Raw genomic sequence first — 20,911 nt, 5'->3', positions numbered from 1 at the left:
ACAGCACTGGCTACTACATACTTGAAGCTTAAATAACCTACTGATTTGGTACTGTGCTCAAATTTGCATTTCCAGTGCCCTCCCATGCTTCATTTTTAAATGTGTTTAACAGATTCTTGTTGAATTGGATGACTTAATTTTAAAAAATGACCAAATGAAAATTTGATGTAACTATATTCATCTGATATTTGGGGGGGGGAGTGAGATACAGGAAAGAATTTAGACAAACTAAGCAGGCTAAGAAGAACTCCCACTAAGAATCTCTGATGCTAAACAGTAAAAGAGAACTCAAGAGCAAAAACTAAGCAAATTATCACTGTTCTAAACTCAGCTGGAAAATTTTACATATATATGAAGTACAGTAAAGAAATCAGTATCTAGCAGATGACTAGGAAGGAAGAGCTGCTATCACAACATGTGGTTTGAATTCTACTTCTGTGACATTCCCTTGCTGGAAGCCTCTAATTCTCCAATGTTCACAGATTGCAGCTCAATTGTAGTTAACATTTCAGGAATTTCATGTGTTTCCCACCAGAAGAAAAGTTCTTTTCAATGGTAACTACTTAACTAATTTACTCATAAGGGGCTCTGTACAATCTTAGAACTTTGTCAGTCATATTTGGTGTTACAGTATATGATCCAAAAATACTGTGTAAGAAAGGAAAGATGAAATATAAGTATGCTATCAGCACTGTTTCTACAAAAACAAGTTAAATGCTTTGGAACGTTCAACATGAGAGAAGCTGCATACAGACATAAAGAACTAGAGGGAAATCATAAAAATCTGTAAAAACTGAACATCTGTACTCATTAACAAGGGTCCGACTTTTGGCTTCTCTTTAAAGAAAGCAAGATGAAAACCCACCACCAAAGAATGAGTGATTATGTAAGAAAAGAGGACAATGACAATTGCTATGTAAATGTTAAATAATAAATTTATACTACTGAGTACAGAATAACTATAAAGAACATGCCTAAACACCGAGGTTGTGTGTATACCTACCTTATTTAAGAACATCTCTAGAGGTATCCCAATGACTTCTCTAGGCATGTATAATCAACACTATTAAGTTTTATGGATGATGAACAAATTCAAAAGTCACAACACATGAAAAATGAGAAGTCAGACCATGACATAATTCTAAAAGCAACTATTTAGCACTTTACTGATATCTTTCATAAGCTAATGTCTTCTTCTTTCCAAAAACAGTATTAAGCATGTGTGCGTGCACATGCATGTATGTGCATGTCTATAGGGCACAGGACAGCAATAGAGCTGGTTCTACCCTGTCACCTTTATATGAACCCATGAAAGAAACAGGCCTATTCAGTTTTTACCTGATGAGCCATCTCCAAGACCCTAACGTTTTTAGTATGAAGCACTTTCTATTATAATAATTATATTGTTAGTGATGGCAGAAAAACTTCCTTAAAAAGTTTTAAAATATCAAGCATTAGGGGAAAAAAAGGAAAATCACCTCATTTCTTTCTTAGATTGCTTATCAGTAAGAAATGATCAGAGAAAAATGCCACACTTAATCTTTTATCTGTCTGGGTGTGAGAGCTGAAAGGTACACGGAACCATATCCAAAGCTAAAAGTTTCAAACTCAAAATCATCAAGAGTTAAGGAGTACAGAGTTTCTAGGAAGACTGGAATGCTGTTCGTAAAACTTTTAATAAAGTAAAACACGTGTTAATGTGTTATATATAGAAACCAGAAACATATTTTAAAGTAAAAAATGTAAATCTAAATCACCATATTTTACTTCTAGCTGGCAAATTATGCTACCTGCTAATTAGAAATGTTAATAATTCAACCAAGTACAATTTGTTTCAAGTTTCACAGATTAACATTACAAATGAAGTGATTAAGATGGATGTGCCATGTGGTTTTCATGATCAAATTTCTCTATACTCTAGATTGACTACTGCAAAGGTTCTGAAGTTGAAAAAGAATGTTAATGTAAAAATTTGTCCTGAAACATTTTTCTGTCACATGTTCTCATAAATATACAGTTTGGTAAATGCAGTTTTCCTCTTTCTTATTAACAGTTGCTGACATAGTATAAAACATATGAACAGTTTCCCAAATTTCAAGCTGGGTACAGTAACTAAAATTAGCAAGAGAATAATTCATAAAATATGACTGGTATGCTCAAAACAAAGAAAAGGCAACACCTCCATATCTACTCTACAATTTTATTGTTTAATCGGGGTTAATCTGAAACAAAAAGTCTGGTTACTGGGTAAAAAAAAATTCCCTCCTCTCCTTGAAGTTACAAATAAAATGTAAAGCAATATATATTTTTGTAAATGTTCATGTCAAAATTTTTCTTTTTAATGTTTTTAAATGCTATTAAAATAATGGGCACGTTAATTAAACCTTACTCCTTTTGACTAATTATGCCTATAAGGGTAAGAGCAGATTATACTCTTACTGCTTTTTTAAAGTTTCCTATCTCCAGGGTCTTGGACTTCAATAAGCAAAGTAAGAGGTGATTATAGAAATAGGTACCTAAATAATTTTAGAACAATTTTAAGTTAGGGTTAACTTATTAATATTATGAAGGATATACTATTGACATTCAAACAGTAGACATGGTAGTAAATTGTTTGACAAATAATTAAAAATGAAAAGTAACGTTCTATAAAAGAAGGACATTTTACCTGGATTAGATGAGGCAATGCTTTTAGTGTAAGGCAGAACCAAATTCCCAGTTTGCATGGAAGCAAATCATGCCACTGTGGTTTTATAAGCAATCTAAAAGTGGGAAGAAACTCAAGTAACAAATCAAAACAATAAACAAGGTTGAGAAACAAAATATTTTAAGCAATTAAGAAAAGTTTTATAAATGTCAATTTAATTTAAAATTGAAGAAAAGCTTTCAATAATAAATTTATGACCGTCATAAATTAGTCTACCATGACTTGGTGTACTGTAACGTGCAGTACTTGAAAACATAGATGAAAAAGGTAAGAAACTAACCTATTTTGGGGAGAATATTGGGGAAAAGGTTTCTAATCAAATTACAAAGATTAAAAAAGAACGAACTGCAGAGGAGGTGCTGGAGGTCGATTTGCTCAGAATACGTTATTTGCAAATATAAAATTCTCAATTAAGAAATATTCTTTAAAAGAATATGAAAAACCATTATGCTTAATCTTTACACACCAAGAAAACTTTGACTATTTCCAGGTTACATCTTGTTTTACATGTACCTTGTGCTCATTGTAACTAGTATGATTTTCATGCACACTATCAAACCTTTAAAAACATCAAGTACTGACAAAAATGTATTCATATGCTTTTATGCAAAAATGCTTAAAATCTGTACATTTATCTTTGTTTTTTAAAATAGTTATTCAATTTATTTAAAAAAAAAGAAATATATTTTATAAAAACCAAAGCCCCTCCCCTTTTAATCTAGGCTTCCATGACTTCTACAAGTGAATTCGTAAGCTTTCTGGTTGCATCAGTATTGAGAGAAGTCCCCACGGAGGGTGCTGCTGCAGTCCTCACCTGTCGCCCACCACTCCCTTCCTTTCTACTTACTGCCGATGCTGAACAGAGACATTATCTGTTAGCATTGTCTGTAAAGTTCAGAACAAAACTTAACTACAAGACTTTGAAAGGTTAGTTTTAGATAGATAAGAACACTTTATAAGAAGAGAAAACTTAGAATTTATAGTGGCACATCTGTGTCTTGTGAGCCTAGCACAGACGAGCCAGCATATCTGAAGTGGGCACAGATGGAACAGAGCCATGCTACACGCTTTGTGTACACCTACCTTTCGTTCTTCTCAGAAGCACCGAGTTTTGCTGCATCCACACTCTTGCTTCCTGTCTTCTTCTTCTTCTCTCTCTTTTTTCGACCAAGCAGTTCATCCTTACCATGAAAAGAAAGGCAGTAACTAACTTTAACATCTACACCTCATATACTATATTCTTTTATAAAGAGAAAACACTGGAAAACCATTTATGCAAATATATGTATGGTCCACCGTGATCAAGTCATCAATCTGTCATCATAAGTGTTGCCATGGTATCTGGCTTCACAGACACAAGGGATTCAGCACTGTCAGTCATGTGCATCTCCATAGCAACCAAAGTTTTCAAGGAAAAGAAAGCATTCAGCTTACTTTTATTATTTATGCACCTTTAATGGTGCTACTTTAAAAAGAGTAAGTAAACAATAAATCATAAATGTTTAAACATTTAATTATCTATAGCATATAAATAAAAACCCTTAGCATATTAGAGAAAGTATAACAAATCCTTTAATAAAATGATCCCTGAAGTTATATCTTCATTTAAAATTTTACTTTATGTTTTTAAAGTAAACATATTATATAAGGAGCCTGTGACAAAAATTTCTCAAGTAATTACATAAAAAATTCTACTTAGTAAAAAATAGCTTGACTTGACAAAGTTTTATTACAAACTCAAATGCAGTATTTTCTTTAATGACTTTTTTATGTTTTCCTTGGCATAAAAACAAATCAAACAGTAACTAGTGACAGTACAACTATTAGAATGTAGACACCATGTAGAAAAACTGAAATTTCCATCATGTGAGAAATAAATGTCTGGAATTGTGAATAAAATAAAGGAGGCTGGGCCATTTGGGGTACCCCAGTACTCACCAGTTGCTTTTCCAGGTAGATGGACCAAACCACGGCATAATGGCCCACTGTGAGAATAATGAATAAAAGCAGCGCCAGCTCAGCGTTGCTCATTTTTCTCACTCGCCTGTAGTAGAATACAGGCTGCCGCCAGTCTGGAAGTCCATTGATCAGAATATCGTCATACCTGTGGTAACAAATATAACAGTTTTTCATGGAGAGTTAAGATAGTGCAAAACCCAAACTTCATTTGCACCTATATTTCAAAAGAAAAAGAATAAAATTTCTCTCAGAGACATAACAACTATGTAGTTTATCAGCATCACAGTTTCTAGTAAATCAAAGCATGATTATGTAGCTTTAGTAACGAAGTCTTCAGGAAGGCTTGAAGCAGTAATACACTACACCCCAGACCTCATGGTTTATAGCACCTATATGGTTTACAATGCCTCCTACATTGACATGATACAGCTGTCTACACTTGCTATGGAAAATTGCTAGCACAGAATCAGCAACAAAAGGTAGGCTCTAACAGGAGGAAAAAATAAATAAAACCAGAGCTGTCTGAATTGCATATTATTTGAATGAATTATATATATTAGTTGAATCAAACTCAGGACATATTTTTCTGATCCTCACATGTATTTGCCCTCTTGATAATGGAAGTTGAATGTTGAACTATCTATTCACATTATTTTATTGAAGATTCTTTTCTAAAATAGTTTATTTATTTTATTTTATGTATATTGGTGATTTGACTACATGTATGTCTGTGTGAAGCTGTCAGATTGCACAGAACTGGAGTTACAGACAGTTGTGAGCTGCAATGTGGGTGCTGAGAATTGAACCCAGGTCCTCTCGAAGAGTAGCCAGTGTTTTTAACCACTGAGCCATCTCTCCAACTCCCTATTAAGGCTTCTTAATGACATAAATAAAAATGCCTTAAGATTTTGCAGAGCTCATGTTCCTTTAAGAACAAAAAAAATTCTCAAATTAGAGAAGGACATGAAAACAACAAAAGCGTGTCAGAGTTCACAATCAAACTGCCTATTTGCCTATTTGTAAACACTTAAGTAGCAATTCCCTCATTTGTGGCTGTGCTGGAAGGGAAGAACACCGATACATCACAGCTTTCCTTATAGTACACTTAAATCACCATTCTTGGTACTATAAAGCTAAAAATTTGTTTTAAAATAAAAATTCAACTGAATTTAAATTTATCTGTTAATTATTGAGCAAATATTTTTAAGGTTAAAAATAAGAAGTAACATTGATAATTGTGAGACTCAAAATGGTCACATGTACTGTATGCTCAATACACACAACCTGTTAATCTTAATTGAACACAACTCATTAAATATTCTAATCATGCTATTTCCAGAATTAAACCTCCACTGAAAGGCCTAATTTGGTGCAACACATTGACCAAAATATTTTAATTAAAAATATTCTGAGTTAGTCGCAGGCCTAATTACAGGACTAGAAATAGGACCTATATTGTCAGACAGGTCAGGAGAGCTCAGTGGTAGGTTTTTCTCGAGTAAATTGACCGATCTAGGAATAATAGCGCAGCTGCTAAACTGCCAGTCTTGACATGTAAATCAATTTAAATGCAACAACTGCAGTAGCTACTTTGAGAGTTATTAAATTGATACCTTGGAGATATGCTAAAAATATAAAGCACAGGGCTTACTATAGAAAATTTCTTTTTTTTAGTAAAAGTAACCCACTAGTTATTAATGCAAAATATAATTTATTAGCCAATTTTTTAAAACCTAACTTTTAAATTAAATAAAGTTTAATTATTAATACTACTATATCTTAGTATCCAAGTAGCAAAAGGTAATTTACAAAAGTCAAATTACAATATGGTCTTGTGGTGGCAGAGCCAGGCAAATTTTTATGTTTTAAGTATTCTTTTTTTTTTTTCAGAAAATTTCTTAAACATTAACTTCAAAATATAACATTATGACTTCCTACAAAACTTATTCTGTCTTCAGAATTTTATGTTTAAATTTATCTCTTACAAACTGGCTAATTTAGACCCAGGTAAAAAGGTTTTGGTTGGTGTATTATAAGATCACAACCCTCAGGTGAGGTCCAGTGAGCATTAGGTCCCACATTTATTCTGAATTCGATTCTACATCAGATTTCTTGAGGAAAAATAAAAGTGAATAAAAAATTATTTTCAGAAATATCTCCACTAATATAACTTCTAAACGGTATGTTTATCAATACAAATGTATTGGAAGATGTGGAGTTGACTCCTTATTAGCACTTATACAAATATTAAACCTGTATTGGATCTAAACTATATTGAAAGAAAATACAATTACACTCATAACTAAGACTCTTCTATTAAATATTTAATCACTACCACTGGGAAACGCTGTTTTCCTATTTCATATGAACTGTATTCAGTATACAACCAGATACAAATGAATGGGACACATGAAACGCACAGATCTACTTGACTGTGTTTGGCACTCTGAAAAACCATGTCCAGGATCAAGCACACAGTCAACACTCTACTGATTTTGTCATGATGAACATTATAGCTCACACAACTGGCCACTTGAAGGGAAGACAGCTTCTATTAGTTCACTTTTTAGAATGTATATTCTTAAAAGATAAATTTCTATCTTCCTGATGAGACACTTAAAAGACAAATATACTTCTTAAAATATACACAGATGCTCACAAGTTATTTAACTAAAAAGAATGTGTTGACAACACAAAATTTACACCACTTTACTATGTGTTTCTATATTTAAACACATATGCTTAAATGCTCTGTAGCTGAGATGAATATAATCTATTTTCAAGCCTGGATTAAACCTGAATTAAGAATGTATGAATGGATAAATACTATAAATGCGAGTTAGAAGTGAAATCTCTATCATAAAAAGTCACTAACACACAAATAAAAACTGACATGGGATTATAAAGGCATCTTCTTAGAATTTGAAGCACGAATTGATGGGTCCCACACATCCAACACATGGCCTAATGCACATTTGCTTCATTTCATTTTCTTAAACATAAATGATAAAAACAAAATAACAGTTCCTCAGCCATTAGTGGAGCTCCACACTAGAACTGAAATTCATCACACACCTGCCTGCTAGAAATACTAGAGAACAAATTTACAATAATCTGAAGCTACCAGCAGAAAACATTTACATTAATTTAAAGTAGCAATACAAACAGTAAAATCGAAACAAAGTTGAAATAAAAATCTGAGTAGTAAAACATGAATAAATAATTCTAGCATTTATTAAAACTACTATCTATAGCATTTGTTATAAATTTTCTATCCTATAAAATTTAATTTTTTAGCTTAAAAGTAATATATTTTCCATTTAGGTCAGATTTTAAACTTTCCAGTAAAAATCAGTTGTACAGAAATGATATGAACAAGAATCAACAATAAATTAGCTGATCTTGTGCACATGTGTGCATGTGCCAAATCTGCTATAATACACAAGATTTTATATAATGTCTATGTGTCTTACAGCTTCATTTAAGAAAAGTCCTAAATTAGATTTCTTATTCTCAGATTTGAACAGATCTATAATGAAATTTAAAGTAAATTTTTAATTTAGAAAAATTTTAATAAATTAAAGTTAACACCTCATTTTAAACAGTATTTGTATGAGACATGTTTGTTTGTTTCTTTGGTAAACCAAAAAACATTCAAAGCTTAAAAATGTAGTAATATAACAGACAAAGGAAAATCCAAGTTGCAGAACTGGATTAATAGAAATACTAGTTTGCCAGGTGCGTGGACACACACCTTTAATCCCAGTACTTGGTAGGCAGAGAGTAAGACCAGCCTGAGCTACATAGAAAGACCCTGTCTCAAAATCTACTCTGCCCCAAAAGAGGACCCCAAAATAAAATAAAATAAAAGAAAAAGAAAAAGAGGGAAAATACTAGTTAAAATTTATAATAGTTTTAAAGCAAAACTACACAGGCTAATATTATCTGAATATAATCTGATACACAAGTAGTAAATAGTTTTTGGGACCTCATGTAGAAATTCCTGTTAGATCATGGGCTGCTAGTCCTTCAAATGAATGCTATGGAATTTAAGTAAGTATTCTGTGCTAATTCCTTATATTCACCAGGAAAATCTGCTATTTTCAAGTTATAATCTATGTCTTTGAGAAGTGGGGAAGTTAAGGTTTCCAAATGTTCTTTTAGGAATTTGTTCTACCTAAGAAATGAACTTGTTTGTACAAAGATTTTTAAGCTAATGTTTACAGCATCTTCTACACAGTGTTAAAAGCCAGAGGTCATCAAATGGTGAATGGATGAACAAAAATATCCTCACAATGGAATAGTATTCAGTAATAACAATAAAGCGTTCGAATGCAGTGTAATATGAATAAACTTACAACGAAATGCTAACTGAAAGAAGCCAGATACGAAGGACTAGACACAGTGTGGCCCTGTGAAACTGAAATGAACAGAGCACAGAAACTGATGAACACACTCAACAGATCTTGGATTACCGAGGGCTCAAACTCAGAGCAGGAATTGCCTATAAATGGATTTGGGATACATTTTATTTATTTATTTATTTATTTATTTATTTATTTATTTATTTATTGAGGAAAAAAATGTTTAAAGACTGGGTTGTGGAGAGAGGATGCTGAGGTCTGTACAGTTGTTACACGTCACTGAATTACACTTACAACAGGTGGTTTTTCACAATATGCAATTTATACCTAAATGAGTCCATTACAAAACAAAATAAAACATATCATTTTCTGAAGAAAAAAAGCTACTGCATTTGTTAACTTATTTACTGCATTGCTATTCCCTTTCTCACAAAAATATAAGCAATTTATCTAATGTCAATTAAAATAGAATTACATCTCTGTAGGAAAAAACAGGAAACACTTTTATGATGACTTTCCAAACAACATGCCTAGGTTATAATCTTAAAGCACTTGCTTAAGGAATATTTATGATAAAGAACTGTGCTGGCAAAATGTATTTATTGAGAGCAGTATGAGATGGTGTTAGAAGATGTAGCTGACTACTCTTTCCTGTTTAAGGAACCAAGAATCTTACTGAAGATATCTGAAGACACGTCTTTCTCCCATGTCTAAATATTCACAGGTCATCTGGCCTCAGGCACAAGCTTTGGAGAAGTTATTCTCAACTTGATTAGTTAAGTCTTTTGCCTCAAGGAAAACCAGTTACAAAAGAGTTACTTGTGCCTCAAGGGGTATAAATACTACAGATGTTTGTGTAACTGTCAGGTGCTCTTCCCGCTAACACTAAAGAAAGTGCAGAGGGCACTATCCCTAAAGAGATTGTGTCAAATGAGGCTGTGTTAACATAGAAAAAATGAATAGGTAAGAAGTTATTTGCTGTGAAAAGATGAAAATAATTTTTGTAATTAGAAGTTATCACAAAATTTACTGGCTTCTAAAAGAACAACCAGCAAAAATAAAATTTGATGGCAAAGATGCTGGGAGAATAAAGCAAAGTATCTTTACAAACACGTTCTTGATGTGTGAGACAAAACTGGCTGTTGACTAAAGATCTACTAGAGTAAACTACAGGGAAGAAAGGCTTCTTCCAGCAGCACAAATTACCTAAGACAGAGCAGATGCCCGGACCAATGCCAGTCAGTGCCTGTTTTAAAGCAAAGAGATTCAAGATAGATTGAATCCTGTATTACAACCTGACCAACTGGGATACTCAAATTAAAGTTACGACAAGAACCAGAAAGGACAGCTAATATTTTAGGACACAGAATTATTCCAGACCATACACTTAAAGAAAAACTCAGAATGTTCACAGTGTAATTCTGGGGTTTGCCTATAAGATTGTGTTAGCCACAAACAAACCAGATATTTACACGTGCTTTAGCTTAAATCTCAAATATGCATTTGTTTAAGACAACACAGTCAAATTTCCAGTGTTGTCCACTACTGTCTCATGAAATCAACCTGTTGGACTCCAACCAACATTATTACTGTTTGTTCTTTAAAGACTAACAAATTCAGAATCTAATAGACAAATACCTATACCCACAAACCAAAAAAAAAGTTTATTTCACCTGCAATGATTTTTGTGTATGTATGAAATTTTTGTTTCAGTCATATGTGTCTCAAAGGATAATTTAAAATGTGTTTGTTTCTATGGTTTCTATGGGTATAATTTTAAAATCTCTAAAGACCTCACAACTGGATAGATATTCCACACATTCTACAACACAGGAAAGGCTATGTAAGTCACTGGCATTATAAACCACATTGTGAGTACATATTACTGCTCTTCTGAAAAAGGCAGAGACATGAGGGATTGCCTCTCTTCTAAGGTTACCAGACACAATCACTGTAGCAGACACAAGAAAGAAGTCTAAACAAACGAGAGAAGAGGAATGATTTTCTTTTACTTCTATCCTCTACAGTTCATATACATGTAACAGTTTATCACCTGGGCTATCTGGAGGTGAAGAAACATCAGGAAAGTACATGTATGGGATTACTAAAATGATAACCTCAAACACTTAAGAGAGGGGGTTTGGAAGTAGTGGGTCTACCAAATACATAGGGGTTATTTATCATATACTGTTAAGAGTGGGCATTTGATGAAGTCAAGAACTGGTTGTTTCCCAGGGCATAAACACCCATGGTAAAGTCTTTTCTATTGAAGTAAAAGTTGCTAAATTTATGACTCATGATTCTAATCTATAAGTACTAAATCAGTCTAGGGAATATGTTCAAAAGAAATGAGTTCTGTTCTACAAAAGACTGTAAAACAATGCATTTCTTGGAAGAAACAAACAAAGCCTAACTTAAGCAGGACTTAATTCTTTCCTTTTAAAGGCTGTAGCATGAATTTTGCCCAACCAAATTCAAAAACACAAATGCACTCACCTCTGCCTTCTTTCATCATCCTTTAAAACTTCATAAATGGCCACCAACTAAAATAAAAGCATTACTTTAAAATAAAAATACTTACAACTGTAAGAAATCACATAGGAGGATGAAAGTTCTATAAAGCACGTGCAGAAAACCCCATGTGCCCATCTATACAATAAACAGTAAAAACACATTTATAAGTAACAGTTGATGTTTTCGGAAGCACCTTAGATGTTTAACGACTGCTTGATAACAAATAAATTTTTGTGAAAGGTGTGAAAGTAATAGTTTACCTTAAAGATATTTTAAGAATAAGATTACAATCTAGACAAGAAAATTATGAGCCATGACCCTCCAACAACTAAGAAACTCTAAATGACACAAAATGTTGGTAAAAAAGTATTTCATTAAAAAGCAAATAAAAATCTAAATGTTATATATTTAAGCTACTTCATGTTCAAATGAAAATATTCTACATGTAAGTTACTATTTTTAGCATAAGCATATTAATTAAAAACTGTCATTATATATTTATATATAAATAAAACTGCATTTCACTTACTTGTCTAAATTGAGTTTCTGCATTTTCATCTTTATTCTTGTCTGGATGTAGGGTGAGTGAAAGCTTACGATATGCTTTTCTGATGTCTGCAGATGAAGCGTCCTGGGTTGGGAGGGGGAGGGGAAAATACAAAGCAAACTTTGTCAAAAAGAGAAATTCCCAGAACCTTGTTAAGATCTGAGAAGACAGCCAACCAAGTGCAGGACCCCAGGCAATGTAATTTGAGCAATCAGTCTAACAACGCGGCTGTGCAGCCAGCCTGACCCACATGACTGAACAATTATTCAGTCTAATTTGGCTCCTCTTAACTTCTCATTACCATACAGTCATTCAAAGACCTCCGTATTTGGCAAAACTTTTCCAACACTTTCCTCCCTAAAATTAGCCAATAAATCTTTTCTAGTAATTAAGATAAAAAGACAAATTAAGAATTAATATATCTGTATGCCATTAAAGAATTTTATTATTTACTAGAGAAATCTTAAAACCAGTTTCTGCAGCACAAGCTTATATGTATAGTTTCTTTATTTTTTATATTACATTTATCATCTAGCAACAACTTATGGAATACCAACTTTACATGTCAAAAGTGTTGATCTGAAGTGGGGTATATCTTCATTTATTTGAAAACAGTTGTAATCACCAAGAGTTATACACTTCAAAGGGTGTTTCTGCCACCAGTCTGATTTGTGAAAAATACCACCACCACCAAAAACCTTGCCCATTATATATGCTTTACTAATACAGCTTCAAATACACACAAGGTCGGTGGACAGTGCTTCAGATTGGGTAGACGTTAACTTAATAGTAATCTCATTTGTGTGGATACAATGAGAAAACGTTACTTACATGGCTAGAATAAATATGCACCAAAGTTCAAAACTTCATTTCCACTGTATTTAAAAACAGATTCTTGAGGCAAGTGACAGTAAAGTAGCTTATTAAATTTGTTTGATAGCCATTTATCCAATTAAGTACTAAAACTATTTTGCTAAATGGCTCCAACAACAGAAAACTCAAACCAACACAAAAAAATCTATATACCAGGGGCCAAATGGTTGTTAAAGATTTGGAGAAAAAGAGACACCCCCCCCCACAATTAGCCTGTCAAAGCTTTTCTTTATAAGCCGCTATTTTCACAGGGTGGGGGTGGGGTATATCTTGTTGCTTCGGGCTAGTATGGTAGACTAGGTCTGAGTACTTCTCTGACTTATGAAACACCCAGGAGCTATAAAGCTGAGAAAAACCTGTAGATACTATGTATTATTTCGCTTTAAGTTTGCTTAAGGAAAGGTTGTACTTCTCACACCAGATGATAGGTAATTCATTAAGGAAAGGGGTGGGGTTAGTACATGGAAATGTGGTGAATCCTTTTGTCATGCAAAGGGGCCATGTGTCAATTGAGTAAATACTTTCTAATTAGAAATGTAAAATCACACACAACATATAACATACATGCCTTAAAAATAAAAATAACTACTGGTCACCCAAGACATTTCCTTGTTTGTGGTCTTTTCTCCTCAAATGTTCAGCCACAGTATGCACCTCAAATATAAGTACCACCAGAGAGTTCTGTTTCAACACCTTCAGGAGTTGTGATTACCTTCTGTTTTCCCAATGCTTTAATTTTGTCTCCCAACTTTGCTGGTCTATCCAGCTAGTCACCCACATCATTGTAACTGAGGGTACAGTTTACCATCCTTGTGTTCTTGTTTTTTACTTGGCTACAAAACTCCTCTCCTAAGGAGCTGGCCTCACATACTACACGAAAACATAAATTTTCTTCTAGAGAATCTGCTCAACAGAGTTATTTCACCAACAAGATTTACTATAATTAATAAGGCTTTCTTTTCTAAAAAGACATCCTATAGGCAAGTTGTATCTTAAGATAACTTACACATTTATTTAATGTAAGGCATTTCAGGAGTCTTAAGTTTAGCCACATACTAATCTACTGTGTAAGTACAGTTATTGAGCCCATTCTGCAAACAAGGCAGTGAAAAGCTAAGTAACATATCCAAGTTACATTTTTACATAAAAATGAACACAGAATTCAACATCAAATATTACTCTAGTATCAAAGCTATTGGTTGTTTTATTTAACTTAAATTTGTAGAAGAAGGAAGCTTCAGGGAGGCAGTGAAAATAACTATTACCATCTTATTAATGTGATAAACACTGGGAGCATATATCTACAAAATCATAAGTCACATCCCATGAAATTCTGCTTCTTTTCCTAAGGTTGCTGGTGTTTGAGCAAGACCTTACACATAGTGAGACCCACAATGCTGCCCAGGCTGTAGTCAACCTCCTGGGCTCAACTGATCACCTGCCTTGGTTTCCTGAATAGCTGGTAATACAGGTAAAAAGCAACCCAGCACCAAGCTACACTCTAAGTTTTAAAGGTTAAGTGTCTGATGTGTGCTGGCTTCTCTAACATATTATATCATACTTCTACTATAGACTGAATTCAGAACATTATTAAATTAGTAGAACAGACTATCTAAAATCTGGCTTACTTAGAAAAAAAAATATGACAGGGTGATTAGTGAGCTGACCATTGTTGATATCAAGAGATGTACTACATTAATTTGTCATTACTCTATTTCTTCTAAATGTGATCTAGTTCACTAGCAGACAAATAGAATTATCTTAACACTTGGATAACCTCTGTAATGAAGAAACATACTGTCACTCTAACACTTTTTAAAATGTAATATATGCTCCTCAAAATGGAATACTGTGATCAAACCTCAGTGAAAAGGTAGGAGAGAACTCTTAGGGCTGCCCTGCCACAGAAACAGTGAATAACCTGGCAAAACTGTCAGAATCAACTTTATCTGAACTCTGGAAACCAATCTAAGTTTATGGCAATCAGGCAAGCACTTAAGACGGCATGAAGCTGATTCTCAGTCAGGGTTCTGAAGGCACCAATCTCCTCCATTTGTGGTGTGAGTTCCCAGTACAAGAAAAAGCACAGCTGCCCTTGTTCTCACAGAATATGGCTGTTCTGACTTGTCTGCTTACTCTGATATTTTAAAGACTTTCCTTAAAAAAAAAAAAAAAAAAAAAAAAAAAAAAAAAAAAAAAAAACAAGTTTAGAACACTGAAAGTGTACAGAAAAGATTTGTCAAGAACATTTAAAAGTGGCCAGTGAAATATTCTGTGGTTTAAGGCCCATGCCACCAAATCTGACCAACCTAAGTTGATCCCTGGAATCCACATGATAGAAGGAGAGAACTAACTCCCTTAAAATTTCCTTCAGCATCCGCAAGAGTGCTACAATGTTATGTGACCAAATGCTTGTGTGCATGCAAACATACAAGAAAACACATATGGCCAGGAACCAAAGGCTAGACAGTTCAGAGACCCAAGATAAATCCAAACACAACTGGCAAAACAAAACAAAACAAAAGTCAATGAAACGACTAATAATGATATCTGCTATACTCATAGATGGTGCCTAGCTCAATTGTCATTAGAGAGGTACTGTCTTAGTTAAGTTCTATTGCTGTATTGCTATGAAGAGATACAATGGACACAACAAGCTTCAGAAAGGAAGACATTTCACTGGGGCTAGGACTGGCTTTCAGTTTTGAGGTTTAGTCCATTATCATGATGTAAAAAATTGGCAGTGTACAGGCAGACACAGTGCTGGAGAAGGACCTGAGAGTTCTACATCTTGATCCACAGGCAACAGGAGACTGCACCACTAGGCCTAGCTTGAGCTTATGAGACCTCAAAGTCCACCTTCACAGTGATACACTTCTTCCAACAAGGCCACACCTCCTAATAGTGCCAGTTCCTATGGGCCAAGCATTCAAACACATTAGTCTATTGGGGCCATTCCTATTTAAATCACTATAGGCAACCACTTCAGGCATTATCCAGCAACTAATGGGATATGAAGATGCTGAGACCAAACACTAGGAAGAGCCAAGTGAATGACTACAAAGGAGGGCAAGGAAGGATTCTGGAGTCAGGGAAGTCAAAGACACCATAAAAACAAGGCCCGCAGGACCAATTAAACAAGGTTCATAGGGACTCATAGACTGAAGCAACAATCATGGACCCTGTATGGGTCTGAGCTAAGTCCTCTGTATATATGCTATGCTATGTAGCTTGGTGTTCTTGTAGCTTGGGACTCCTAACTGTAGAAGATAGGGATGCGGGTGGGGTCTGTCTCTCTTGCCTGCTCTTGGAACCTTTTTCTTCCTACTGGGTCACATGAGGGTTTGTGCCTAGTTTTATTGTAAATTTTCACCCTATTTCAGTTGATAGCACTGAGAGGCTGCCTCCTTTGGAAATAATTGGGGGGTGCTGGGAGGTACGGAGGGAAGGGAAACTGCAGTTACAATGTAATGTATGAGAGGAAAAGAAAGGACAAAAAGAAAGGAGACAGACAGAGAGAGAGAGAGAGAGAGAGAGAGAGAGAGAGAGAGAGAGAGAGAGAATAAAGGCCTTTAAAGGATAACCACCAAATCGGTCAAGGGATAACACTTGGGAAAAAGACTTTGGGAAAGTATCTTTGAAATGTTCCCCCATATTCCTTGGAAACTAGAAGACTGTGTACACATCTAAAGAGGATCATATGTTCAAAGACCAGGAAAGACACTGAAGTTCTCACAACTAGTCCATCTTCAAGCTCTGTGCAAGCAGTGAGCACAGGCTAAGGAAGTTGTTAGTACCCAGCTCAGCACGGAAAGCTTGCTCCAAAGTTAACTGGGTGTGGTGGTTTGAAAAAGAATGGCCCCTTAAGACTCATATTTGCATGCTGAGTCCCCAGTGGAATTTGTTTTAAAGGATTAGTGGGTGTAGCCTAGTTGGAGTAGGTGTGTCATTGTTGGGAGTGAGCTCTGGGTTTCAAAAGTCCAGTGTCTCATTGGTCTGTCCCTACCACACACATATAACCCCTCTCTCTGCCTGTTGTCTATGGATCAGAATGTAATTCTTCCACAAACTTCCTGCCATGATGATAATGGACTAACATTCTGAGACTGTAAATAAGCCCCAATTTAATGCTTCCTTTTATAAGAGTTGCCTTGTGTCATACATAGTGTCTCTTCACAGAAACAGAACAGTGACTAAGACACAGGTCAAGACTGGGATGGTCTCATTTGTCTGTAGCTCAACCTCCCTCTCTCTGTCTCCTTTTCCTCCTCCCCTCTTTGATATGGCTTAGGGATCTCTCTCAACTCATTAGCTAGTAACTAATCTAGGCAGAGTTCAAAGGTCACACATAGTCAATAATGGACTTTTTATAAACTTGGAATAGTCAGTAGACAAATAGCACAAACTCTGAGGAGGTACAAAAATAAAATTACCATGTTATATGTTTAAAATATTTAGAATTATACATACATTAAAAACTGATAAGTCATGCAAAGAAAGAGGAAAATTGGTAGATACACAGAGAAAAAAGAAATTAATGGCAGCTGTCTAATAAAGTCTAAACATTGGACATATCAGACAAAGACTTTAACTCTTAATTTGGTCAAAAAGCATGTACAAACAACTAAAGAAAAATATGGGATTGCTTTCTCTCCAAAACAGAGTATCAGGAAAAAGATGGAAGCCTTTAGAAGGTTGTAAATAGAACTACTTCTAGACTTAGAAAATGCAGTAACTGAAGTGGGAGTGTCACTAGGTTGCAATCAACAGCAGATCAACAGCAGACCAACAGCAGACCAACAGCAGACCAACAGCAGATCAACAGCAGACCAACAGCAGATCAACAGCAGATCAACAGCAGATCAACAGCAGATCAACAGCAGACCAACAGCAGACCTGCATGGGCAGCAGAAAGACTCAATGAGCACGAGGAGTCAACTGAGATTATCTGACTTGGAGACAAGACAGAAGGATGAAAGAAACATGGATCCCAGAGACACTCAGGACACGATGCAGAGGACCACATGCAGGAAGAAAGAAGAAAGAAACAAAGGATGCACTTCAAAACAGCATTTTTAGGGAAAAAAAATGAAAATAAATACTTTCTGGAAGACATGAATCTGCATATTTAAGACTAAAACTGCACAGGATAAAATACAAAAACTTAACATAGAAACACTGTCAACAAAGTCTATTAAAAAATCAATGCAGGTGTTATAATGCACACCTTTACTTCCAGCACTGGGGAAGCAGAGGCAGGACAATCTAGCTGAAGACCAGCACAAGTGAAGAACTAAGAAACAAACAAGATACAAAGCATACCCATACACCTATGTAGGTAAAGCAAATAAACAGATAAAGCAGTAATAGGCAAGATGGATTAAGATCAATTTGAAAAAAAGAATATGTACATTAGAAGACCATTTTCAATTACAGATTAGAAAATTGTATTTTCAAATAAGTAGAAAGGTCTTTCAGAGACTTTTTTCCATGATGTTTAGAATGCTTAAGATAGATACAAGACAGTCCACAAAATACCAACATTTTATCACTGGTGGGGATTTTTGCATTAATGACTTAAGGAAAGTCACCATTCATTAAAAATTGATTATAGTCTAGGTATGGTGGAACATGCCTTTAATCCCAGCACTGGGGAGGCAGGGGCAGGAGAATCTGAGTAGGCCAGCTTGGTCTACAGACAAAGTTCTAGGACAGTCAGGACTACACAAAGAACCTTGTCTCCAAAGGGAGAGAAGTTGAGCATGATTATTTCTTTCTTTTAGTCAGTATGGATAGGTGGGAGGTATTGGTTTTGTAGCCTAAACTGGCACTAAACTTGATAAATAGCTGAGGATGACACATGTGTGCTGCTAGGAATTACAGGAATGTGCCACTGTGAAACTGTATGCAGTGCAGGGCTCAAACCTAGGTCTTCATGCAGGCCAGGAGAGCATCAACTGGACTACAACTCCAACCTAATTTTGCTTGTTTGTCTTGAGACAGCTTTATGTATCGCAGGCTGGCTGCGAACTTTCTATATAGCAAGTTGGCTGGTCTTGATCTTTCTGCTCCCCCATACTATGATTACAGGTATTCATCGCCATATACAGCTATAGTTATTTTTCCAATTTAAGGCTACTGGGTATTTAGCAATGATAAAGTTAAATACTGATATTTTAAGAAATATTTTGGCAGAAAGAAAAACAAATCATGACAAAACTTACAGTGCAATAAGAGCATTGTTTACAGAAAGTTTAGCATTAGAAATGCATCTTTAAAGGAAGAAAGACAATATAGAAAATATCAAATCTCAGGACAATTTACAAAACTTAGTGCCAGCATCAAGGACTTGAAAGATACAAGAATGGTGGTTCCCATATCTCCTTTAACTCTCCTATCTGGCCAGTGCAGTGAAAAAAATAGATCATGGAAAATGACAACTGATGATCAATGACTTCTGTTGCAGGTGCTGTATGTTGTGTCCTTGCTTGAGTTGACTGAACATACCTCCTGTGCATGGCACGCAGCTACTGATCTAGCAGATACCTTTTTCTCAGTACCGGCCCATAAGGACCACCAGAAGCAATTTGCTATCAGTTGGCAACACCATCAGTATACTTTTACAGTTTTAACTCAAGGATATATTAACTATTAGTGTTAGCTGTGGCTTGAATGTAAAACATCTCCCACAGTCTCATGTGTTTGAACATTTGGGTCCCTAACTAGTGGTGCTGTTTCTGAAGGTTGTAGAATCTTTAGGAAGTGGAGTCTTGCTGAAGGTGTTGTCAATGCCTCATGGGTTTATCACCTAGCCTCATTTCAGCTCTTGCCTTCTGAATGCAGATACAATGTGACCTCATCACCCTGACATCATAACTTCCCTACCACAATGAATGCTATCTCCTTGAACTGCAAGTCGAAAGACTCATGCCTCCCATAAGCTGCTTGTTGTTGGATAATTGGTCACAGCAAAATTAAGAAAATTAACTCACACAGAAACTAAAACATTTTTAAAATACAATACCATGACATCTTACAAATTAAAAACAAAAACACAAAGTTTCAGAGCAAAAACTAAAAGTTTAAATTACAGATTACCTAGAATTTAACGAAAGGAAAATATTTTATATCAAAAAACTGATGAGATACAGTTCTTAAGAGAAAAATACAACTATCTTCGAATGTTATTTTTAACAAAATAAACCCAAAATAAATGAATTAATTGCCTAACCTAATAAGTAAACACAGAAAGCAAAACAAAACAAATAACAAACAAATGAAGAATCCAAATGGCAGTAGAGAGTATAAACTCAAATGCTGACGCTAATGAGACAGAAAGCAAAAGGGCTAGTTCTGTACAGAGTGTGAATCAGACAAATACGTTAGACAGACTTACACTACTAGTCACTTGAGTCTGAGTTTCCTAAATGGAAAATGGTCATACCTGCTGTACCTGACGTCCCTCTGCTTCTGTACCTGAAAAATCTAAAAGCCTGGCCCAGAGGACCTACAGATACAACACACAACATCAAGTCTTTCAATATCTCAGACACTTTCAGACATGTATTCCCCTTCAGAGACAGAGACTAGTCTCTAATTCAGTACTCTACTTACATTTGTAGGGCTCATTTTCTGCTGTGATTATGAAAGGTCTTGTTTTTGAAGTCTCTGGGAGCCTAGAGGCTTGTCTTCAGTACTCACCACTGCATCCCTAGTCTCTTACTCCAGTTTCCTGTTAGTGTGTTTGTTTCAGTCAGGAAACTGACAAAGATGGCTACAATCACTGCAAATGTTTCTTTCACACGTCAAGCCAACAAAACCAGATAGGTGCCCATGGTTCCCACTTGTTCAGTGGCCATTATATCTGCAGCACTTGTGCTGGAGTATGAAAGTGCCTCAGTGTGAAGCTCACACCAACATGCACTTTTACCACATGCATGTATCCTC

The 20,911-nt window shown here is 35.1% G+C and overlaps 1 protein-coding gene across 1 annotated transcript in view; it reads right to left on the bottom strand.

Annotated features, from left to right (window-relative positions):
* DNAJC1 (DnaJ heat shock protein family (Hsp40) member C1) overlaps positions 1-20,911 on the bottom strand; it is a 154,012-nt gene that overhangs the window by 78,727 nt on the left and 54,374 nt on the right. Inside the window, exons 2-6 of the mRNA XM_080918293.1 lie at positions 12,074-12,175; positions 11,527-11,573; positions 4,646-4,811; positions 3,791-3,888; positions 2,669-2,762 (exon numbers count right to left, since the gene is read on the bottom strand). Of these exons, the coding sequence (XP_080774419.1) occupies positions 2,669-2,762; positions 3,791-3,888; positions 4,646-4,811; positions 11,527-11,573; positions 12,074-12,175 (507 nt within the window). The remainder of the gene's footprint in view (positions 1-2,668; positions 2,763-3,790; positions 3,889-4,645; positions 4,812-11,526; positions 11,574-12,073; positions 12,176-20,911) is intronic.

Source organism: Micromys minutus, assembly GCF_963924665.1.
Source record: "Micromys minutus genome assembly, chromosome: 6".
Classification (NCBI taxonomy): domain Eukaryota; kingdom Metazoa; phylum Chordata; class Mammalia; order Rodentia; family Muridae; genus Micromys; species Micromys minutus.
This window is presented reverse-complemented; position numbering and strand designations above follow the sequence as displayed.